At 36.3% G+C, this 23,083-nt stretch overlaps 1 protein-coding gene across 7 annotated transcripts in view; it reads left to right on the top strand.

Moving 5' to 3' along the window:
• The window catches only part of LOC149787985 (dystroglycan 1-like), a 215,035-nt gene that overhangs the window by 152,878 nt on the left and 39,074 nt on the right, over window positions 1–23,083 (top strand). For all 7 annotated transcript variants that reach the window (XM_089974258.1, XM_089974260.1, XM_089974262.1 and 4 more), the window contains one exon: window positions 4,702–5,214. In XM_089974258.1, the coding sequence (XP_089830384.1) occupies window positions 4,900–5,214 (315 nt within the window). In that variant the 5' untranslated portion in view covers window positions 4,702–4,899. The remainder of the gene's footprint in view (window positions 1–4,701; window positions 5,215–23,083) is intronic.

Here is a 23,083-nt window from a genome sequence, read left to right as displayed (position 1 = left end):
CTGTAATTACAGTATTTACAAGTTCAGGATTTAGCAGTAAGTACAGTCGTTACTGGGTTCAGGGTTTATTGGTCTGTCTGTGAATAGAATAGTTAGTGTTCAGGATTTAGCAATCATAGACTGCATCAGAAAACACTCCCATATTCTGTGTGATTAAAAAGTTTAGATGCGTCTAGTTACAGTTGACATTTTTCTACACAAATGGACCACTCGAATGACCTAGTGGTTAAAGTGTCTGTCTCTGGTGTGGGAGGTCGTGGGTTCAAACCCTGGCTCAGTCGTACTAAAGACTTTTTTAAATGGTAGTTGCAGCTGCCTTGCTTGGTGCTCAGCATTAAGAGATTAGTGTTAGGACTGGTCAGCCTGGTGTCAGGATAATGTGACTGGGTGGGACATGATGCTACATGTCTGTGGCATGATGCCCCACTGCTAGACATCACTGTAAACTGTCACACTGCAAACATCATAGCGATATGACTGAAAATTTGTTAAAGCTACATTAAAAATCCAAATCGCGCACACACACACAGAGTACACAGATGATGCTGTCATTAATACCTATATAAGAAATCGACCAGCTAAAGGACCAACCATTTAATTTTCCTGAAGAGCCTCAGACTTTTTTCGAAGCATGGTATTATCGTAGCTTTAATGTCCTTTTGTGTATCTCTGATAAAGCAGAACTTATTGTAGCATTGTCAACTGCCCATCAGTCTAATACTTTTTTTTTGGTGTTTTAAGGCACCGCATCACAAGTAGGTTATTTAGTGCTAAGGCCATTGGAGTAATGTGCCTTGCCCAAGGAGACACATTCATAGCCAAACCTGGCTGGTAATGGTAGAATTCAAACCCACGCCTTTTGCAGTCACGAGTAACCACTGAGCCACTGTTCCTCCTTCATGTGTATTAATAAGCTAATTCCTAATGCATATTACAGCTTGACAGATTTCATATTTTGGGATACTTGTTTATGTTTGACACATAAAGTTGTACATCGTTTTTGATAGTCCTCAATTCCTGATGGCAATAATAAAAAGTTCTGGTGGTAGTTGTACTTTGACAGGTAAGGTAATGAGTAATGGCAGATGGCTCTGACTTACTGCAGATTAACATTTTATTAATTTTGTTGGACATGTCCATTTCCCCCTGTAATTTATATTGACATTTAAGTTTTTTTTGGAGCTGGATAAACACCAGAGAAGTGGCTTGCTGATAAAATGATTAGTGATGTGGAGAGAGAGCAATTAGTTTCCAGTATAGTATGTTGTTTAGATTGACGTCATGCATACATAATAGAGTACATGAAGTTTGGCCCTTTCTGTTGTGATTTCAAGTACATAAATTATGAAAATGTTGACTCAAAACAAATGACATTTGACCTTAAAATGGTGTTCCAGCAAGTAGTCTAAAATGGTCTAAAATGTGAAACTTCTTCTCTCAGTCTTGAAAATGTTTGGAAAAATTTGAAAATAAGCACAACATTTTGAAAGTCTTAAATTTTTTAAATAAACTTGCCTTAGTTGAAAACTGGCAACATGATTGTTCTTTTGCATTTGGAAGAAGTTTTAGTATACAGATTCAGAGCTGCTTGGGATGACAAATGATGACAATTATCAATTCTCAAGTATGGCTGCCATTACTAAAAATAGAAAAAATTTGAAATGACTTCTTAAATCTTCCAAACAGCTTGAATTTAACTTAATTTGACAGAAATCTTTCTAGTTTGAAGGCATTTTGCATTTGTAAAAATACAACAAAATTTTCATAAACTTCTTTTTAAAAATTTAAAGAACAGAAGTTAAACAATTTGGACAAAGACAAGATTTCCTAAAGACCCTACCGTATTTGACAAATGAAGCCTTTGTTTTCATAGTACAAGCATTTACAATACTTTCTTGACCATTTGACTGTTAATGTCAGCCATTGTGCCAATTTCAGGTCCACTCAACCATAAACATGTGTCCAACATTGATGTCTATGATGCAGATATGGTTGAAATTAATGTACTATTTCCATGCAAAATCTCCACATGGGGCTTGAGGAAGTATATTCACCCATGTACTCGGAGGAGACTGATGTAACAGTTTTCATTGGAAATTCACCCATAGATCAGTAGTCACCACACTGAAGATGTCTTGGACTTTTTAATTATGTTTATATCTTTTTAATGTTTTTTTAAAATGATTTCACTGTCTTTGCCTTTATCTTTGTCTGTATGCATTTTGGGGGATGTCTAACTTGCTAGAGGCTATATAACTAAGATTGTGCTGGAGCCAAGTTTATATTTTAAAGGAAATGAAGCTTTAGAATCAGATTGTGAAGAGATTGCTTTTATTATTTCCTTTTGGAAAAATTCCCTCATGTGCATTAATCAGTACACCAGGTATTCATCTACAATTTGAATAATCCAATATGGAGTTAAGAATTAGTTTCTGGTTGAGTTGATAGCTTGATATGACCCCCCCTCCGTAAGCAATTAATTTTTTTATACTTTGAATTGCTGTAGCTGGCAGTCATATTCATTGTAATAATTGCTCTTCGGATCAGTGAATACGCATATGCACGAGAAAATATGCGCATTTCATAAGAATACTTTTTATATCTTAAATTTAATTTCAGAGATAAAAATATCAGTTTTGTCAGAACTGTGATATTTATTACTCAGCAGAGAAACTTTAACTCTGTGTGGTTGAACTATCTAAATCTATTTTTTTAAACCTAAAATTATCATGTCTATTAGTTAATAGATATATCTTAAATACTTGCAAGTTAGTTTCAACTGCAAACAACATTGACCCTGATCTACCATCACAAAATATGCTTAATCAGGGTGATTTTGTTTGTTCTTCTGATTATTTCTAAACAAGCTTAGCTACATAGACCCAAATCTGCTGATGCATAATGCAGCAGTAGATCTGGATCAATGCAGTTTGCAGTTGGACTCGTAATGGAGTATAATTGGTACCATTTGTGCCTGCATATTATGTTCATGAAACATCTTAGACACAGAACTGCTGTAACATAATACACTAGCACATTGTGACCTTTGCTTAAAACCATAAATAAAACAAATAGCATGTCACATTATTAGATAACATATTTGATACTGCATTGTTTGCAGTTGGGTACTCATTATCCGTCAGTAAATACAGCAACATTATTTACAAGATAGTTTTGCTGTGTACCTCTCAGGCTTACTGTAGTGTTAAATGTTTGGTTGGGGGCAGGGGTTGATGTTGCAGCCTCACAAGTATGTAATTTAATGCTGAAATGGTTTGAGTAGAGTGTCTTGCCTAATGACACATCACTGTGGCAGACATGGGCTGATCCATGAGTAGAGTGCCTTGCCCAGAGATACATCACAGTGACACACATCAGCTGATCCATGAGTAGATTGTCTTGCCCAGTGATACATCAGTGACAGGCACGGGCTGATCCATGAGTAGTGTGCCTTGCCCAGTGATACATCACAGTGGCAGACATGTGCTGATCCATGAGTAGATTGTCTTGCCCAGTGATACATCAGTGACAGGCACGGGCTGATCCATGAGTTGAGTGTCTTGCCCAGCCATACATCAGTGACAGGCACGGGCTGATCAATGAGTTGAGTGTCTTGCCCAGTGATACATGAGTGACAGGCATGGGCTGATCCATGAGTTGAGTGTCTTGCCCAGTCATACATCATTGACAGGCACGGGCTGATCCATGAGTTGAGTGTCTTGCCCAGTCATACATCAGTGACAGGCACAGTCTGATCCATGAGTTGAATTTCTTGCCCATTCATACGTCAGTGACAGGCACGGGCTGATCCATGAGTAGAGTGTCTTTCCCAGTCATACATCAGTGACAGACACGGGCTGATCCATGAGTAGTGTCTTGCCCAGTGATATATCACAGTGGCAGACTTGGGCTGATCCATGAGTAGTGTCTTGCCCAGTGATATATCACAGTGGCAGACTTGGGCTGATCCATGAGTAGTGTCTTGCTTAGTCATACATCACAATGACAGACATGGGCTGATCCATGAGTAGGATTCAAACTCTCACTTTTGTGGTCATGACTTAGGCAAGATAACGACTGTACCATTGCAGTTCCTGCCTAATGAATCGCCTTTTACAGCATACATTCATCATTTCTTTTCTACGTTGCGAGTGTGCAGTGTGAACTAATAATATTCAAGAGCGCTGTAATATTTCAGAGCACAATCTCATCTTGGCAAATATTGATCTTTAATCCTTATTTTAAGAAAATTCCATCAATAATTTTCACTCTGTTCACCTAAGTACAGCATCACTGGCAACCATGAGAAGTAGTCAGAAACTGTTGATGTTTAATTAATGCCATTATTTTGTGGGGTTGCAAAAGACTTGTAGAGAGGTCAAGCTTGTGGGACATACTGATTTTTAAACATCAACATGTCGATTAATTAATGAATTGTGGTTTTTAGAACACATCAGCACAGGAAGGGCTGCAGGGGGCATGGAAGTAAAGTGCTTTGCCTATCATGTTTCACCTGCAGAAAGTATTAGAATTATTTTCAAATAGCTAATCATACGGCAGGTAAACTAACCAAGAAATTTGACAGGTCCACATATACAGATGCTATATACTGTAAGTCTTCACTAATGATGTTGGAATGGAATGTTATACTTTTCCAACATTTATTAATCAAAATTGTAAATATCTCTTTGTTTGTTTCAGGCCTAAAGAGATCATATCCAAAGCAGGCTTGGGCACTGAACTCTCAACAGGTGCCCTTCATTGTTGCTGTTTCATTTGGGATTTGAGCACAGTTTGAGGATTTAGCAGATTTAAATTGCATTCCAGAATTAAAGGATCTCTTCACTTGTACTCATGTGCTAATGTTGGACCAGGATTATGCAGAACGTGTGATAGGATATGTTACAAAACAAGATTGAGGTAAAGGCCAGTGATTCGATGGACAAGTTGGTAACAAGAATTACAAAAAGAATGGGATCATTTCAGTTATACTGCTATGCCTTATTGACGTTGAATATAATTTTAACTCCAGCTCTTTGCCAGGATTTACGTTTTCAGAGATTTGGTATACACAAGACAGAAAATAAGGATGAACTAGCCACAGAACCAGTCACATTAATGTGGGGTATTGCAGATACTGTGGCAACCGCAGGTCACCTATTTGTGTACCCAATACCAAGTGATGCATTTTCTGGACATGTCCTCCAGTACAAGGTTTGTATTTATTATTTAATTAAATGTGAAGAATTTTTTTTGCACATGGTGGAAGAGTATATGCTGCATCTGTTGTTTTCAGCATTAGTTTATGCCAGATTCTATGCTTTATTAAGAGGGGTGTGTGTTTCATTGCAAGTTGCCAGTCATGTCTGATGTTACAAGTATACCAAGAAACCTAGCCTTCAGAACTTGGCAATTCAGTAGAATTTATTGTATGTACTTGCTTATATGTTGAGTCCAACTGCAAACTGCACAGACCTAGTTCTTCTGGTGCATAATGCACTGACAGATCTAGGTCTGTGCAGTTTGTTAGAGTAACCAGTAGAGCAAAGAACATATGCCCTGGTCTGCACATGCATTATGCTATGGTAGATCAGAGTCTTTGTTATTTGCCATATGGCTTGACTTGTAAGCACGTCTGTTTGGTATATTACATATTTCATGTGGTCTTTATTTTTCCTATGACTCTAAAGTTTTACTTGGCACTTTAAAAAGTTTGGTATTTGTCTTCCTCAGGTGATCATATTCTTTTTAACTCTTCAGATTAATCAGGTCTTTTTAACTATTCAGATTAATCAGGGCTTTTTAAGTTAATCTTGTCTTTTTAACTCTTAAGTTAATCAGGTCTTTTTAACTATTCAGATTAATCAGGTCTTTTTAACTATAAGTTGATCAGGTCTTTTTAATTACTAAAATTAATCAGGTCTTTTTAACTTATCATTGTTGAAGTTTGAGTAAGTTACACTTGATAGGTCTAGAAATTAAGATACATTTCTTTGTATCAAGATTAACTTGCCACTCGACCTTTGAAATTACAAAATCTACTAGACTGACAAGAAATTTATTAGCCTTGGGCTACCAGACTACTGCTGATTTGAACCAGCAAATTTTGATAGCAACCACACTAGTTGGAGGAATGGGCTGCCTTGTTAATTGTTTCAAAATGGATAGGGTGATGGCCTTATCATTGGAATATTTAATGCTATCTTAAACAAAATACAAAATAGAGTCTAATATACAAGCGTGGGATGGGCATAGGTTATCATGGTTAAATTACACAAATAGCTGTTGGCAGCAAATGTGAATGACAGCTAAACATGTCCCAACCAGATGGCAGCAAATGTGAATGACAGTTAAACATGTCCCAACCAGATGGCAGCAAATGTGAATGACAGTTAAACATGTCCCAACCAGATGGCAGCAAAATGTGAATGACAGTTAAACATGTCCCAACCAGATGGCAGCAAATGTGAATGACAGTTAAACATGTCCCAACCAGATGGCAGCAAATGTGAATGACAGTTAAACATGTCCCAACCAGATGGCAGCAAATGTGAATGACAGTTAAGCATGTCCCAACCAGATGAGTTTGGACCTAGTGTCCATAGAATTATATACTGCTCTAGATGTTAGAAAAATAAATGGAGACAGTCCTGTTAATCTGTTTCCCAGGTTTGCTGATCAAAGTTAAGTGTATACATAATTATCTCACTCAGCTAACCTGCATGAGATCCATGACTGTCCCAGAGTTATATCAGGGACATTGCCTAGAATTTAGCAAAAAATTCTTTGTAGCTAGAATAACTAGTAGATTGAGAAATCCTGACTAGTCCAGCCCATGAGACTACTTGTCTGCTGAATCTTGACTAGTCCAGCCCATGAGACTACTTGTCTGCTGAATCCTGACTAGTCAAGCCCATGAGACTACTTGTCTGCTGAATCCTGACTAGTCCAGCCCATGAGGTAGTGTCAGACATGTATCAGTATTAACTAGCCATCAGATTTTTATGATCCTGAAAATTACTAGGACCAACAGGGAATTATGCTAGCCTCACCTCGGGTTAGCGGACCACCACTAATTTTTAGTCCTTGGTCCAGGTTATACTGAGATTTATGTAGCGAGGTTTCGCTGTATTTTATTGCAGCAGTCATTTTCAAGGCATGTAAATCAGATACGAGTCTGTTTTCATATTAGGAATAACATAATAAAAAGTGTTGTAAGAGACATAGCAAGGTTGATAAACTTTGTATGACCTCAGTCATTTAGTAGCATTTCTAATTCTGGTGCCCATTGTAATTCACTTTGAGGATATTTTGCAAAAACTCAGAGCAAAGGAAGATTACATTAAATAGATTTTCTGAAGAATTTAGGGATAAACTACTTTAAGATCTGTGTGGACCTTCAGATTTTGCCATCATATTTATGTTTCATGTAAGTGTGACATAGACCAATGAATGTATCATACTCCAGCTGCAAAAAAACACTTGTCAAAATAATGCATTTCCTGTTCAGTTCAAAATTTTGGTCACTTGTACTGACTTTTATGCAGAATAGACCTTTAGGACCTGTCAGTCAACCTTGCTGAGTAACTGCTTATCTAATTACCTAGTCAGTGTGAGAGCAATATGAATCACCACAGGTCAGGTGGGAGTACATGTACTTAATTTGTATTGCATAATGTAGGACAACCTGTGGGAAATGTTGCCACAACATTACTAAAACCTGGAAGCAGAAGTTACTTTCTTTTACGTAATATAGGACAACCTGTGCAAATGTTGCCACAATCTGGACTGAAATATTCAAAATGTATAGTAACCCTAACCCAAAGTATCTCATTTTACGCAAATGTTTTAAAATTTTCTTATTGTTGCATTAAAAAAGATTTTTTTTTTGCAAATGAGCACAAAATATAATAAAGCGGAATTTTTATATAAAGTAAGATTTTTACAAAAATCGCAATTTGTGTGTGTGTGATTTGGATTTTTAACGTAGCTTTAAAACAGTTTCAGTCATATCGCTACGATGTCTGCAATGGTTCAGTTTATAGTAATGTCAAGCACTGGGGCATCATGCCGCAGACATGTAGCATGATGTCCCACCCAATCACATTATCCTGACAAAAGGCTGACCAATCCTTCCACTAACCTCTTAATGCTGAACGCCTAGCACGTCAGCTAACTTAGTACCATTTTTGTAAGTCTTTGGTATGACTCAGCTGGAGATCAAATCCATGACCTCCCGCATCCGAGGCAGACACTCTAACCACTAGGCGATCAGAGCAGTTAAAAGAATCTCAATTTTAAATAATCTATGAAGCTAAAAATTATAAGAACATTATATTATATTACATCCAGGTGTATCATATATTTTATATCCAGGTGTATCATACATATTGTATCCAGGTGTATCATTGCTATGAACTCTGGGAGAGAGCTTAGATAAGCTATGTTTTTGGCTTCTGTATAATATAAATTGATGAAAATGAAACATTCTTTCATAAATTTAATAATCTCAATAACAGCACTGTGAAAGAAAACAATAAAGTAAACGAGAAATGAAAAGCAATCAATGCCTCTGGAAATCTTTGCTAATTTATTTCCTGCAATAAATCAGACAAGCAGGCTTTTCACTTTCAGAACAAAGATGTGATCTTATTGTCATACTAAAAATAAACATTCCTCAAAAATATTCATTTTTTTGTTTATTTGTTAACATATTAACCCCTAGCAACAACTTTACAGGGCAGAATGTAGTAGCCTACTGTCGAGCTCTGTAGTGTCATGGTCATGCATGATACACTAAAGTGGGTGGTATTATAGAAAGGTAGAGAGATGTAGCTCTAGAATGATACCAAATAATCTGGAATATCTAGTTGCACTGCAAAATACCTTCCTAAAAAACTCATTTTTGGACCCAGCTTTTTTCTACCCAAAATTTGCACGTGGTCAGAATCTGATTTTGTGTCTGGATTTTAGACTTTTTGGTCTCAGATCTAAGGCAAACCAGTTTGAACTGCAAACAGACACATGAGCCTTTACAAAAAGTAGGATAAGATGGGCATTTGGAATAAAATGTGGTCTCGATACAAAAAAAATCGCTCTGTTTATCACCAAAAATAAGAGAAAAAAGAACCCCAACTTTTACCCATCTGCTCATGTGCGAGTCAAATAGCCAATGAAGAACGATGTTTCTAACACAATAGGCAGTATGTTATTGAAAGATCACCGGGGATTTGGTGTTTTTGGATCTGTTCAGAAATAGCTTTCAAAATGTGTTTCCTACTCGATTTTCAGGTGAAAATGACAAAATCCTCCAGGGGTTAATGTGTTAGAAGGAGTCTGTGATGTTTAAATTGTACAAATTTGATAAATTTTAATTCTTATTCAGCTGTCTCTTATAAGCATTTAATGATAAGTTACTGTTTTCAAGCTTTCCTATATGAACCTTTCTGTGAAATGTATACTCTGTAATGATGAATGCAATAAAATTAATACAAATGCACATCAGCCTGTATGTTTTAGTGATTTTGAAATGCTTGGACACTTAGATGTGCAAAAGAAAAAAATATTTAAATGATTAGTCAAGAAACATTGCATATTTTTGCAAATAGTTCACCTAAAAACATTAATTTAATTCAAGGTAATTAGTCTAAAGTTGTCAGTGTATTTGCTCCTGCTGTAAGCACAGTCCATGTTGTTTGATGGCGTGTTTGATTCATCTAAACTATGCTATCAGTTCAACTTGCAGATGTCCCATTCACATTTGAAATGATGATAATCTAGTGCAATCAAAACATTTCTTTGTCACTTAGATCTTTGATGCGTTAACATTTTTATGAATAACATTTTTTTTTGCAATGTTCACAAAATATATTTAGTTCCAAAGCTGTAAAGGTTTGTACTTACCTCACGTGTGAGCATGTGAAGTCAATGTTTTGGGAAGCCATTGGCAGAAAATTACCATGCTTCATTTACATTAATCAGTAAATTAAAATTCCTTGATTACCACAACATTTTTGTGTGGAATAATAATTTTAGGACCCATGTGGTGCCAGGGGCTACATTATAGGTCTGGAATGTGATAGATAACAGTACCTGCCTTCGCATGCCAACATATATCCACCTCTTTGCAAGTAAATATAACTTAGAAAGGTCTGGATTATTATGTCTCTCATTAGAATCGTTTTCCTTGCCTAGACTTGCTTATCCCAACTGCATACTACATTTATTTGGATCTGCTGTTGCATAATACATCAGCAAATCTAGGTCTGTTTAGTTTGTTTGGAGTAATCAGTAGACAAACAACATAGACACTTATATGCAGATGCATTATGCTATGGCAGAGCTGGATCTGTGTTATTTGCAGTTTGACTTGACCTATAACCAGTTATACATGGTAAGATAGCTGTCATTTTATATACAATGACTATGATGCATCTTTAGACAATGTAGGTTGTTGCATCTTCTTAAATTTCTTTATCTGAAAATAAATGTATGCTGTCTTGGTTCATCAGTATTGCAAACCTTGTGATTTTTTTCCCATTAATTTTTTCAAGTATTGTTTAGATGAATATAAACTTATCAACAAGTACATTACTTTCTGACCTAGGTACTGATACTTATTTTGGGGTTTTCTTCTGATCTTTGTGTACTTATCACCTTTTTACCCCAGTCCCCAAAGTTTTCCCAAAGGTTCATCTGTCCATGTGAAGTTATAGTCAAGTCTGCTTTTGATATAATGAGAAGTTTTGGTTCAGTGATGAAAATCTGCTCTTAAATTTGCATTTTTATTCACCAGCATCTTTTAATGGAATAGAATGACTTCATTACTTGGCATCATTGCTACATTCTTGTTGGGTTTTTTTATTGTCTGACATGACTCACTTGGTTCTATTATGAACGGTGATGATGTCACAGGTCCTGGATAAATGGTACTACCACATGATTCAAAATTGTTGTTGGGGGTTAATGAGGTAACCAACGGTAGTGGGGGGGGAGAAATTCACTGCCACATTAAAAATTATGTTCATTTCAAAGAGTAACTACGAAAAACATGCTGTTTTGAAATGAGAATTGATGAACAAAGACAATTTACACCCAAGAAAAAGAGAAAAATAAAAGTACTAGAATTTCTGCAGAAACGATAAAAGGTTTCATATGTGGCAAAACAGCTTATCAGTTGTCAAGAATATTATATGAATGTGTTAACTGTTTATGCCTGGAGGGAGGTAAATAGAACTTTTGAAGTAAGATTGTTTGATAAGGGTTGTAAGTGACTGCCCCCTTAGTCCCCCACCCCACATTATATGCAGCATCAGCTACCACTTACAGTGGAAAGCTTTGTTTCGGTTCATTCCAATTGAATTCCCTTCCAAATAGGCAACTGACATCTTTTGGTCAACCTTCCTTTAGTGGTGTAGCAGTTCATCAGAATAATTGAAGATTGGTTGGAAAAGAGTCATTGAGGCAGCCGATATAAAAAGGAAAGGCCAAAAATCCAGTTGTTTTATTATGATTTTCCATAAGCAACTTATTAGGATAAAATCATTCCAGGAAAAATAACTATAAAAAATAGGGTATAACAACTTTCAATGGACTTTCAGCAGTACATGAATGTCACAGTATTAATTCCAGTCAGCTGAGATTGTTCTGTGCTCTGATTGGGTAATGTTTGGCACAAACTGCAGTCTTGGGTCAGCCATTTTGAATTTGACCTTTGGACATGAACATTTTGAAGAGAAGTAAGACAATTTTGAAGAGATCTGATATTTTAAAGAAAAGGGGATATTAATTAATTTTGCACTAAATGCATGACAATTTTCAGAGTACATTACACTGAAAGCTACTAAGTAAAATGTATGTATGGGTGCTAAATTTGATCTTTTTCTGAATCAGGAAGTGTTTGTAGGTTCAAAAGTATTTTATGATTATCATGTTCTCAGTTACAAACAGCACATGTTATTTTCTACAAAATTGCAAACTCTATATGTATTAAGAAAATATGACATCTATGTGGGAAGAACAATGTTGTTAGGTGCCAGTTTACGTGGCTGGGGAATCAAAATGGCAGATATGTTTTGTGACATCACATGAAAATAGTAGATAACTTCCATACATGTCAGGGCCAGCTGTTGCATCATGTGCTGGCAGATCAGGGTTCATGTTGTTTATTTTGCTGATTATTCCTTAAAATCAGTATAGAATCAGATCTGTGCAGCTTGCAGTTGGATCCAATAGTACAACACAAGCACCAATATGGCAAATAAGAAGCCAGCAAACCATCTTTTTTTGCTGTATGGGATGGCCATTACCAAGTATGCAGCAATGACATTGTCTGAAAAAAAGAGGCCCCTAACTGATTACAGATGATGTTTGACCCTATCACTGTCCAGTACATTGAAACACTACCAGCTTAATATGTTCACAATAATCATACATTCAATCTTGTCATAAGATAGTGCAATGGACATTACAATGATATTGTGTTCTCTTGCAAGGCTCTTTACATGCCTCAAAACTATTTAACAAAGTGTTGATGTGCTCTGAAACACAAGCTCAGCCCAACCTGTAAGACATTGCTCTTGTAGAAGTCCTATCACCTACTCACCATTCACGCTCTCAAGGACCAGGTCAGTTTGGACTTAGATTTAGTAGATTAATATGTTGATAGTACTTGATTATCATAAGATAGTGCCATTGATATAGGACTTATGTTGGTGTTGTGTCCTCAGGCATGGCACTTTACATTCCTCGCCATGATATAACCTTTAAAGTCATGTGCTCTAAAGCATTAGCCCAACCCATCCTTTAAGTCATTGCTTTTGTAGAAGTCTAATCAGGCACACACACACACACCCCTTTTCTTGAGGACCATGTCAATTAAGACTTAAGATTCAGCAGGAACTGTCCAGCTCCTTATGGCCAGGCCCAAACAATGGACCCACCCCAGTCATGCAAGTACTTGCAATGGTGGATGACGGCTATTATAACAATAAGGCAGAAGGTGGAGCTGGTGGTGATGAAATGCATCTGGAATAACATGCTACTTGTAAATTGGAGGTTTAGACCGAATAGAAATAATATAAGTTTAGAATTATTTTTGTTATCTGTATCAGCTGTTTAAAATACAATTGCTTCAGGATTCAGAGTTGGTAAATGACAGTGCCTGCAACATATGGTGGAATTTTTTAATTATGTTTGTAAACCTTATATATGTTCCATATGCAGAAATAGTTTGGTTGAGATGGAGCATCATTACAGACCTTGAGAGGTCCTGGACTGTAGTTCTTTCTTCATTAATGTAGTAATGTGCATTTTATGTTGCACTTTATTGGTACAAAGTTTATAGTTGACATTGATTTCAGTGGGGAAAAGATTTTTTAATTCCATGCTTATTTGTTACTACAGGAACTATTTCTGGCATAAAACAAGATGATCAGCCTGCATCAAAAATATATGAAATAAACTTCCATATGAAGGAAATATTTTGCATGGTTTATTTAGCTGGATGAGGGATAAGGAAACAAGAGCCTGCCAACCTTGCTGGCCAGTCAGTCAAGATGTTTAAGAGGATTATCACTGCATCAGTGAATGAATTCATTAATTTTCTGCTCCAAGACAACAACAAAATTATTTAATTTTCTTCCATTGGACCTAGCTTCATGGTTCAGATCAGCTCAATGTATCCCCTTAAATACAAGTTAGTCCTCAAATAATTTAACATGGGTTCAGGGAGCCCTCAAAAATATAAACTCCAAGTCAGGAGGAGTGTGCCAACCAGCAGACTAATATGATGAATGGTCAGATTCTTGTCTGAAACTAGCCAGAACTCTTCCTGATATACATCCCTGTCCTAAATACCTACCTTCCCGGTTGGATAGCAGGATCATGTCATGTCAGACTGATTTTATCTAATAGGCCAATTTGTGTTCTCTATGGGGGGAAAGTTAGATAGGAGTGATGGCCTGATAACTTGGGTACCCATACTCTCTGATAGCAGCCAAAAAGAGAGATAATGTAGCTTTTGTAGTTGATATTTTTTGTCCAACAATACCAATGGAGATTCAGACTGTACTGGGATTTTTAAGAGGTCTTTGATGCAACTCAAAATGATCCCACTCCTAATACAAAAAGTGACCCCTACCCCAGAAAAAAATAGTACAGAATTCCAATTTTTGGCATATCTTCTCTAGGAGATTTAGTTTTGATTGGATCCATTGTTTTTATAGCTTGCCTCACCATATTTCTGATCTGATTTAGATTGAACATGGAAAGAGCTTTAAGATCTCAGATAACAAGGTTCAGTACTGGGGGAGATCCATGCATGCCAAGGTGGTGATCTTGTGTAAGATTCATCTTTTGATCGCATTTGGAATATGGCATTATTTCATCAAGAGCTAAAACGAATTCGATATTGTATGAGATTCAGTCATCTTGCATCTGATTGGCTGAGCATGTTATCACTCTGAAAGCCATATTTTTGATCCATTTTTGATCACACTTGGAATAAGGGCTTGTGTAGTCAAGGTCTCAGATCAGTTCATTAATGAGCAAGATCAACACATGCACATCAGGTGATCCAGCATCTGATGGCTAAGCTTGTTTCCACCCCGTGCTGTGTATATACACTGTTCACTAAAATTTAATAAGCTCAAATTTGCCCCAATCCTTTTTATTTTAAAATGTCCCAAGCTTAATTCACAGATCACTGTGCCATGTGCTGATTAAAAATAAAAACCTTACTAATAAAAAGTACAAGTACCAAAAAGGACTCACATCCACCCCACCCAAGAACATAACAAACACTGTCAGTGTATCATGCATTAGTGTCTAGACATAAGTTTGCTTGCCTGAGTAGTCAGGGTTCTTATGTAGCATAGACAGTAGGTTATTTGGCTAAATACATTAGGTTAATCAACATGCTAAATACAATAGGTTAATAAACATGCTAAATACAATAGGTTAATCAACATACTAAATACAGTAAGTTAATCAACATGCTAAATACAATAATTTAATCAACATGCTAAATACAATAATTTAATCAACATGCTAAATACAATAAGTTAATCAACATGCTAAATACAATAAGTTAATCAAGATGCTAAATACAATAGGTTAATCAACATGCTAAATACAGTAAGTTAATCAACATGCTAAATACAATAATTTAATCAACTTGCTAAATACAATAAGTTAATCAACATGCTAAATACAATAAGTTAATCAACATGCTAAATACAATAGGTTAATCAACATGCTAAATACAATAAGTTAATCAACATGCTAAATACAGTTGGTTTTTAATTGACTAAATACAATAGGTTAATCAACATGCTAAATACAATAAGTTAATCAACATGCTGAATACAATAAGTTAATCAACATGCTAAATACAATAGGTTAATCAACATGCTAAATACAATAGGTTAATCAACATGCTACATACAGTAAGTTAATCAACATGCTAAATACAATAATTTAATCAACATGCTAAATACAATAAGTTAATCAACATGCTAAATACAATAAGTTAATCAACATGCTAAATACAATAGGTTAATCAAGATGCTAAATACAATAGGTTAATCAACATGCTAATTACAGTAAGTTAATCAACATGCTTAATACAATAATTTAATCAACATGCTAAATACAATAAGTTAATCAACATGCTAAATACAATAGGTTAATCAACATGCTAAATACAATAGGTTAATCAACATGCTAAATACAGTAAGTTAATCAACATGCTAAATACAATAAGTTAATCAACATGCTAAATACATTAGGTTAATCAACATGCTAAATAGAATAAGTTAATCAACATGCTAAATACAGTTGGTTTTTAATTGACTAAATACAATAGGTTAATCGACATGCTAAATACAACAAGTTAATAAACATGCTAAATACAATAGGTTAATCAACATGCTAAATACAATAAGTTAATCAACATGCTAAATACAATAGGTTAATCAACATGCTAAATACAATAGGTTAATCAACATGCTAAATACAATAAGTTAATCAACATGCTAAATACCATTGGTTTTTAATTGACTAAATACAGTAGGTCAGTTGGCATGCTAAATAGAGTAGATTAATTGGCAAAATACAGTAGGTTAATTGACATGGTAAATAAAGTAGGTTAATTGGCATGCTAAATACAGTTGGTTACCAGCCAGTTTATTAATATCAGTATCAGTTCAGGTGTATTTATGTCTCAGTTACCATGGAAATGAATATAGGTTGCTCTGTCTGCACTAATGTGAGATGAGCCAGAAAGAGCCACCATAATCTAGTTGGAAAATTAATCAGGATATATTACTGGGTATGCTCATTTTCCATTGATGTATGAAAGAGATTCTTGTCAAGCTTGCATAACAGAAAAGCACATACTTTGAAAACTTACTTTTGGCTTTCATGCATTGAAACTTGCTGAAAACTGCTTTCGAGTGTTCCAACTACCATGTGTAATTGCTTACAAGACAAGTCCAACTGCAAGCTGCACAGAACCAGATCTGCCATCATATAATGTGCAATCAGATCTGGGTTTGTGCAGTTTGTTAGGAGTAATCAGTAGAACAACATATACCCTGGTCTGCAGGCACATTATGCTATGGCAGACCATGGTCTATGTTGTTTGTAGTTTGACTCCACTTATAAGCAAGCATATATGATAACTTCCAACTTGTCATAGCAGTCAAGATAAGTCTTAAAGGTTTTCTTGCTGAGCTTTATACCCAGGTGCATATTAGTGTGAAATTAAAAGGCCTTCTTGCTAAGCTTTGTACCCAGGTGTATATTGGTGTGAAATGAAAAGGCCTTCTTGCTGAGCTTTGTACCCAGGTGTATATTAGTGTGACATGAAAAGGCCTTCTTGCTGAGCTTTGTTCCCAGGTGCATATTAGTGTGAAATGAAAAGGCTTCTTGCTGAGCTTTGTACCCAGGTGCATATTAGTGTGAAATGAAAAGGCCTACTTGCTGAGCTTTGTACCCAGGTGCATATTAGTGTGAAATGAAAAGGCCTTCTTGCTGAGCTTTGTACTCAGGTGTATATTAGTGTGAAATGAAAAGGCCTTCTTGCTGAGCTTTGTACCCAGGTGTATATTAGTGTGAAATGAAAAGGCCTTCTTGCTGAGCTTTGTACCCAGGTGTATATTAGTGTGACATGAAAAGGCCTTCTTGCTGAGCTTTGTACCAAGGTGCATATTAGTGTGAAATGAAAAGGCTTCTTGCTGAGCTTTGTACCCAGGTGCATATTAGTGTGAAATGAAAAGGCCTACTTGCTGAGCTTTGTGCCCAGGTGCATATTAGTGTGAAATGAAAAGGCCTTCTTGCTGAGCTTTGTACTCAGGTGTATATTAGTGTGAAATGAAAAGGCCTTCTTGCTGAGCTTTGTACCCAGGTGTATATTAGTGTGACATGAAAAGGCCTTCTTGCTGAGCTTTGTACCAAGGTGCATATTAGTGTGAAATGAAAAGGTTTCTTGCTGAGCTTTGTACCCAGGTGCATATTAGTGTGAAATGAAAAGGCCTACTTGCTGAGCTTTGTACCCAGGTGCATATTAGTGTGAAATGAAAAGGCCTTCTTGCTGAGCTTTGTACCCAGGTGCATATTAGTGTGAAATGAAAAGGCCTTCTTGCTGAGCTTTGTACCCAGGTGCATATTAGTGTGAAATGAAAAGACCTTCTTGCTAAGCTTTGTACCCAGGTATATTTTAGTGTGAAATGAAAAGGCTTTCTTGCTAAGCTTTGTACCCAGGTGCATATTAGTGTGAAATGAAAAGACCTTCTTGCTAAGCTTTGTACCCAGGTGTATTTTAGTGTGAAATGAAAAGGCTTTCTTGCTAAGCTTTGTACCCAGGTGCATATTAGTGTGAAATGAAAAGGTTTTCTTGCTGAGCTTTGTACCCAGGTGCATATTAGTGTGAAATGAAAAGGCTTTCTTGCTGAGCTTTGTATCCAGGTGCATATTAGTGTGAAATGAAAAGACCTTCTGAGCTTTGTACCCAGGTGTATATTAATGTGAAATGAAAAGGCCTTCTGAGCTTTGTACCTAGGTGTATATTAATGTGAAATGAAAAGGCTTTCTTGCTGAGCTTTGTACCCAGGTGCATATTAGTGTGAAATGAAAAGGCCTTCTGAGCCTTGTACCCAGGTGTGTATTAGTGTGAAATGAAAAGGCCTTCTTTCTGAGCTTTGTACCTAGGTGTATATTAATGTGAAATGAAAAGGCCTTCTTGCAGAGCTTTGTACCTAGGTGTATATTAATGTGAAATGAAAAGGCCTTCTTGCAGAGCTTTGTACCTAGGTGTATATTAATGTGAAATGAAAAGGCCTTCCTGCAGAGCTTTGTACCTAGGTGTATATTAATGTGAAATAAAAAGGCATTCTGCAGTAATAGCAGTCATTTGGACCACCTCAGCTATTTCTGTGCAACAAAAATATGCATTTGGCTGTATGTCAGTGCAGTAATGTAAAGAAAAATCCTATATTTGTTTCGTCAGAAATGTCTTCACAAAACAGACTGCAGTCTGTCCAGGCCACCTTGTCTATCAGTATGATTGGATTGGCAGAGAATTTGAGAAAGAAAAAATAGTTTAAGCTACTGATAATTTATGGTCAATCTTTGTTTCATCAATAGCCAAGGTGGTCTAATACAATCAATGTTCATCCGCCCACAAGCAAAGATAGTGACAAAAGAAATGTCTGTTAAGAAGTCTGGGCTGTTTGATGCAAAGAAAAGAATGGACAAGATGGCATTCTACACAAGTCACAATATCTGCTAATACAATCTGAGTGTTGATACTACTATTGAACATTCAAAACTCCATTCTATAACTGTAAAATAGTTGTTTGTAAATTTAACAATATGCTCAACAATAGTTGTCCCAGGCTGATACAATGGTAGGATTTGAACCTGCACCATTTTGGTCACAAGTCCAGCACACTAACCTCTGAACTACCCTGGCTACTTCCTCTATTCGTTCCCTCTTATGGCATGCTGGAAGCCATATCATGTCTTTTCTACATCCTCAAGCCAGCCTGTAGGGGGTGAAAAATGAATGGAGGAGGAAGGAGCCTACATAAATAAAGCTGTCAAAGGATTTAGCTTGTCTCATCTCAGATGTTACCACATCACATAGCTAGTATCACATTAAAGTTTGGTTTAATTACCAGTTTCAGGCAATCTTGGTCACACTCACTCAGCAGGGTTTCTGTTTTTTGCTTATGTTGATGGATGTAATTTAATGGGTGAAAAGAAATGAATGTGCAGGATGTTAGGAAATAAGTTAACTTCCAAGTTTTTCATATCACTACCATATACAGGTCAGTGCATTATGTGCCAGCAGATCAGTCATTTTCTTATTGTTGTTGATTACTCCTAAACAAAACTGCATATACGCAGATCTGCAAATGCAGTATATACTGACATATCAGGATCTGCACAGTTTGCTGTTGGACTCAACTTATAACTGAGTGCAGATGGTACTAAATACACCTCTCCTTCATTACTGGATCCTTCATAGTAACACAATTCAGGACATAACATGGATCAATGAAAAAAATCGTAAAATAAAAACTTATCCATTTTCCATTATTCATTTGATTGGAGGATCCATGAAACAATTTTATTGATGCTGGGCATAACCAAAACTTGTAGAGCTCTGCATTCAATCTTAAGCACTGTTGCATTCAGTAAGAGCTCTATAGGAAATCGCCTTATGTACTAATGAGTGCATGGTCAGATTATTGAACTGCACATCTTTATCACAAATCATATATTACTTTTCCTGATCATGCTCTAATCAATTTCCTAATGGACTAACAGGTCCTATGCTTAACTTCTTTGTCTGTCAAGATTAGCAAACTTGGCCCTAAAGAAATCTTGCATTATTCCATCACCAGACAGAAAGTAGGAGTATTGTTGTTTGTTGCTCATTTGCATAGCATACCCTGAAAATCAGGTCTATTGTCCCTATGGGGTGTAACTGCAAGACTAATGTTGTACAAATTCTACATGGTAGTATATTTCATGTAGTATATTTAGAACCAGAGTAAGCTATGCTGACCAGCAATAGGTTCTAATTATATCAATTATGCCTCTGAACAGGCCTGAAGTCTTTTTCTGTTAATGCACAATACTTGAAATTCCCTAGATTTTTAATTAGTTTATTAATTGGTTAATTAATTGATGAACAATTGAAGATAGATTAGAATCAGTCTTCGCTTATTTTTTGCTATGCTGTTCATTTATTATATTTAAGAAAAGAAATCAGTACACAAGGAGTACCCACAGACGTTCTGGTGTACTATGTATTCAAGTTGCAAAATAATCTTTCGGTTCTGCAAGTTCCTAAAATGAAAATGGGCTTTAACTTACAGAAATGACATCTCAAATTATAGAATTATACTTTTACAAAAATATGATCGTTGCAGTCCAATTCCAGTATTGTTTTTGTTCTGGTTTGGTCAAAATCCAGAGTTTCCAGTCAGACTTAGTGGAGCTGGTCAGGAAACTGGACATGCCTGAAGGATAACCTCATACACTTTAATCAGCATGTTTTTCATGACATATGCATGCAATATTTTCTTCTCATGCAAAAGTTACTGACTTGTATGAGAATAATTTTCACATTGTATTATTGACCTGGTTTATCTGAAAGATAATTTTACAGACTGTTAGATAACCTGTATGCATATTTGGTGGTACTCCATCAATGGCAGTTTATCAGCAATGGTGTCTTCCAGTCTCTGTGTAGCCTCAAGGAGGCCCTTGTTCTAGTGTCCCTAATATCAGTGTTGTATGTCATTGTAGACAGAAAACATGACCAAAGGCTGCACAAGGGTGTCTTCAGCCTATAATATTCCACAGATTGGAAAACTTGTTTACTTTAAAAGAATCAGTTGCTAAAGATGAGTCACATCTATATGTATTAGGGTTGTGTCAGAGGATTGTTACCAGACATTTTCCTTCCATATACTCTTAAACTTGTTTACCCAGTGGTCTTTCTTTCAAAATGAATCAGGAAATTGGCTTCTACATTTTCAGTACAGTGATGGCTGTACCAACATGCTGCTTTGTCTGTAAGTGCATTGGATGGGCATGATCAAGGATGTCAGAGGGATTGTCTGACTAATGTTAATATTATGAACAGCAGATGCATTTCAGTTTGAATTTGTAAATACATGTGGTACCTACCTCCTCCCTGATTGTAAGACTTTTGATTCAGACAGTAAAATTTGGCAAAGTGAGAGAGAGACAAAACACAGCAAAAACCTACCTTTTAGACACCTCGTTAGTGTAGACATGTATTCATGAAGGTCACTTTCAAGGATCCTCCACAAAATCTTTCATAAAATGCTATTTATATAGTGGGCACCTGTCTAATGTGTATTGCCGACAATTTTTGGTCAGCAGAGTTGTATGTGTGTGTGTGTGTGTGTGTATATATATATATATATATATATATATATATATATTGTGATCTAACATGCACTGATTAGCCTCCCTTACAGCTCACTCCAGGCGCTGTTGAATATAGTTACTGAAGCAGAGATGCCAGTCACACCAATCCTCGTGAATTTCCATAAATTTTACAAATGTTTTACCACTTGTAAGGTTACATTATGAATCGAGTCATAAAATGTTATGTTATTATTATTAATTGATTTATAATTAATTATGTTATTATAATTATTTATATTTATTAATAAAAGTTATTATTAATTATTTAAAAAAATGAGAAATGGTTAAACTAATTTTGGGTAGGTGACATCTGGACTAATACTAAATAGATAAGTATCCTACAGTAAATGCATTTTTGAAACAGAGAAGTTAACAGAAGCTGTCAGCTTATTTTTTTCTGTTGTAAGCACAGTCCAGTTGTCCTTGAGTGGGACATGAGGTCAAGGTTCTTGACCCAAGCACATTGTTGATGTGGTTCTTTACAGCTTTAAATGCCAAGAACCTTCTTTAAGAACCATTAAGAATTTCGTTCTCAGGTTAAGAACTCACACCACCTTTAAAGGCAGGAGGAAACAAGAACAAATGGCACAGTGTTACGCCATGTTTCTTGATCTGAGAGTTGTTTGGGTGAGCACACTCAGGAACAGTCAAGAACCAGCATGAGTATGTTAGTGTCCATACATAATCTAAGAACAGGTCACCCAAAGACAGCCACCTTGTTGTATGATGACATGTTGATACTTATAAACTTTGCTAAAGTTCCTGGGGGCCCCGAGTGGCCGAGTGGTCTAAAGCGCTCTCCGTTACGGATCACTGCCATCTCACCTCTGTCTGCATGGGTTCGAGTCTCGGATTCGGCCAATGTGGATATGTGAGAAAGTTTGCCAGTAGCTTCTCGAGGGTCGGTGGTTCTTTCCGGGGATTTCCCGGGTTCTTCCTCCACCATTAATACTGGCCGCCATGTATAGCCTATCGTGTGCTGAAAAATGGCGTTAAACCCTACAACAACAACATAAAGTTCCTGTTTTTCCATTGTTCCATGTCATTTGAAAGGATAGTACTTGATCACTGTAAGAACATGCACTCTGATTGAGCCATATAATCAGATGCTTCATGTACTGGTCAAGTTCACTAGCCACATTCATAATGCTGCATCAAATTGGCTCCTTTACAGCATGTTAACCAGTCAGCTTTTTTGCATACATTTATCCTTTGCCATGGCATATACTCAAGAAAAAATGGCATGAAGAGTGAGGAAACTTCAAAAGTTACTTTGGTTTTCAGAAACTAGTTATTTAACATTGATGATGCAGAGTGTAGTCTGAGTGGTCAGACTTGGACAGAAAAAGCTCTTCAAAAGTTGAGAACTGGGGGTACAGTCAGCTATTATAACATCATGAAAAATAAGGTTAGTGATTGTGAGGCCTGTTATTCTGACATTATTGTTGACCGTGGTGGAAGTCACGACGTGCATACACACATCATCAAAGTGCTTCGAAACAACAGCCAAAAGAATAAACGCTGATAAACTTCTTAGATAGTAACATGACATTATCACACAGAGATGCTGTTACGATGGTTAAAACCATTTGGATAAATTTCTTGTGAAGCA

This window comes from Sinohyriopsis cumingii, chromosome 11 (assembly GCF_028554795.1).
Source record: "Sinohyriopsis cumingii isolate HCF-2022 chromosome 11, ASM2855479v2, whole genome shotgun sequence".
Lineage (NCBI taxonomy): Eukaryota > Metazoa > Mollusca > Bivalvia > Unionida > Unionidae > Sinohyriopsis > Sinohyriopsis cumingii.
Note: the sequence above shows the minus strand (reverse complement) of the source record. Positions and strands in the feature narration are given on the sequence as shown.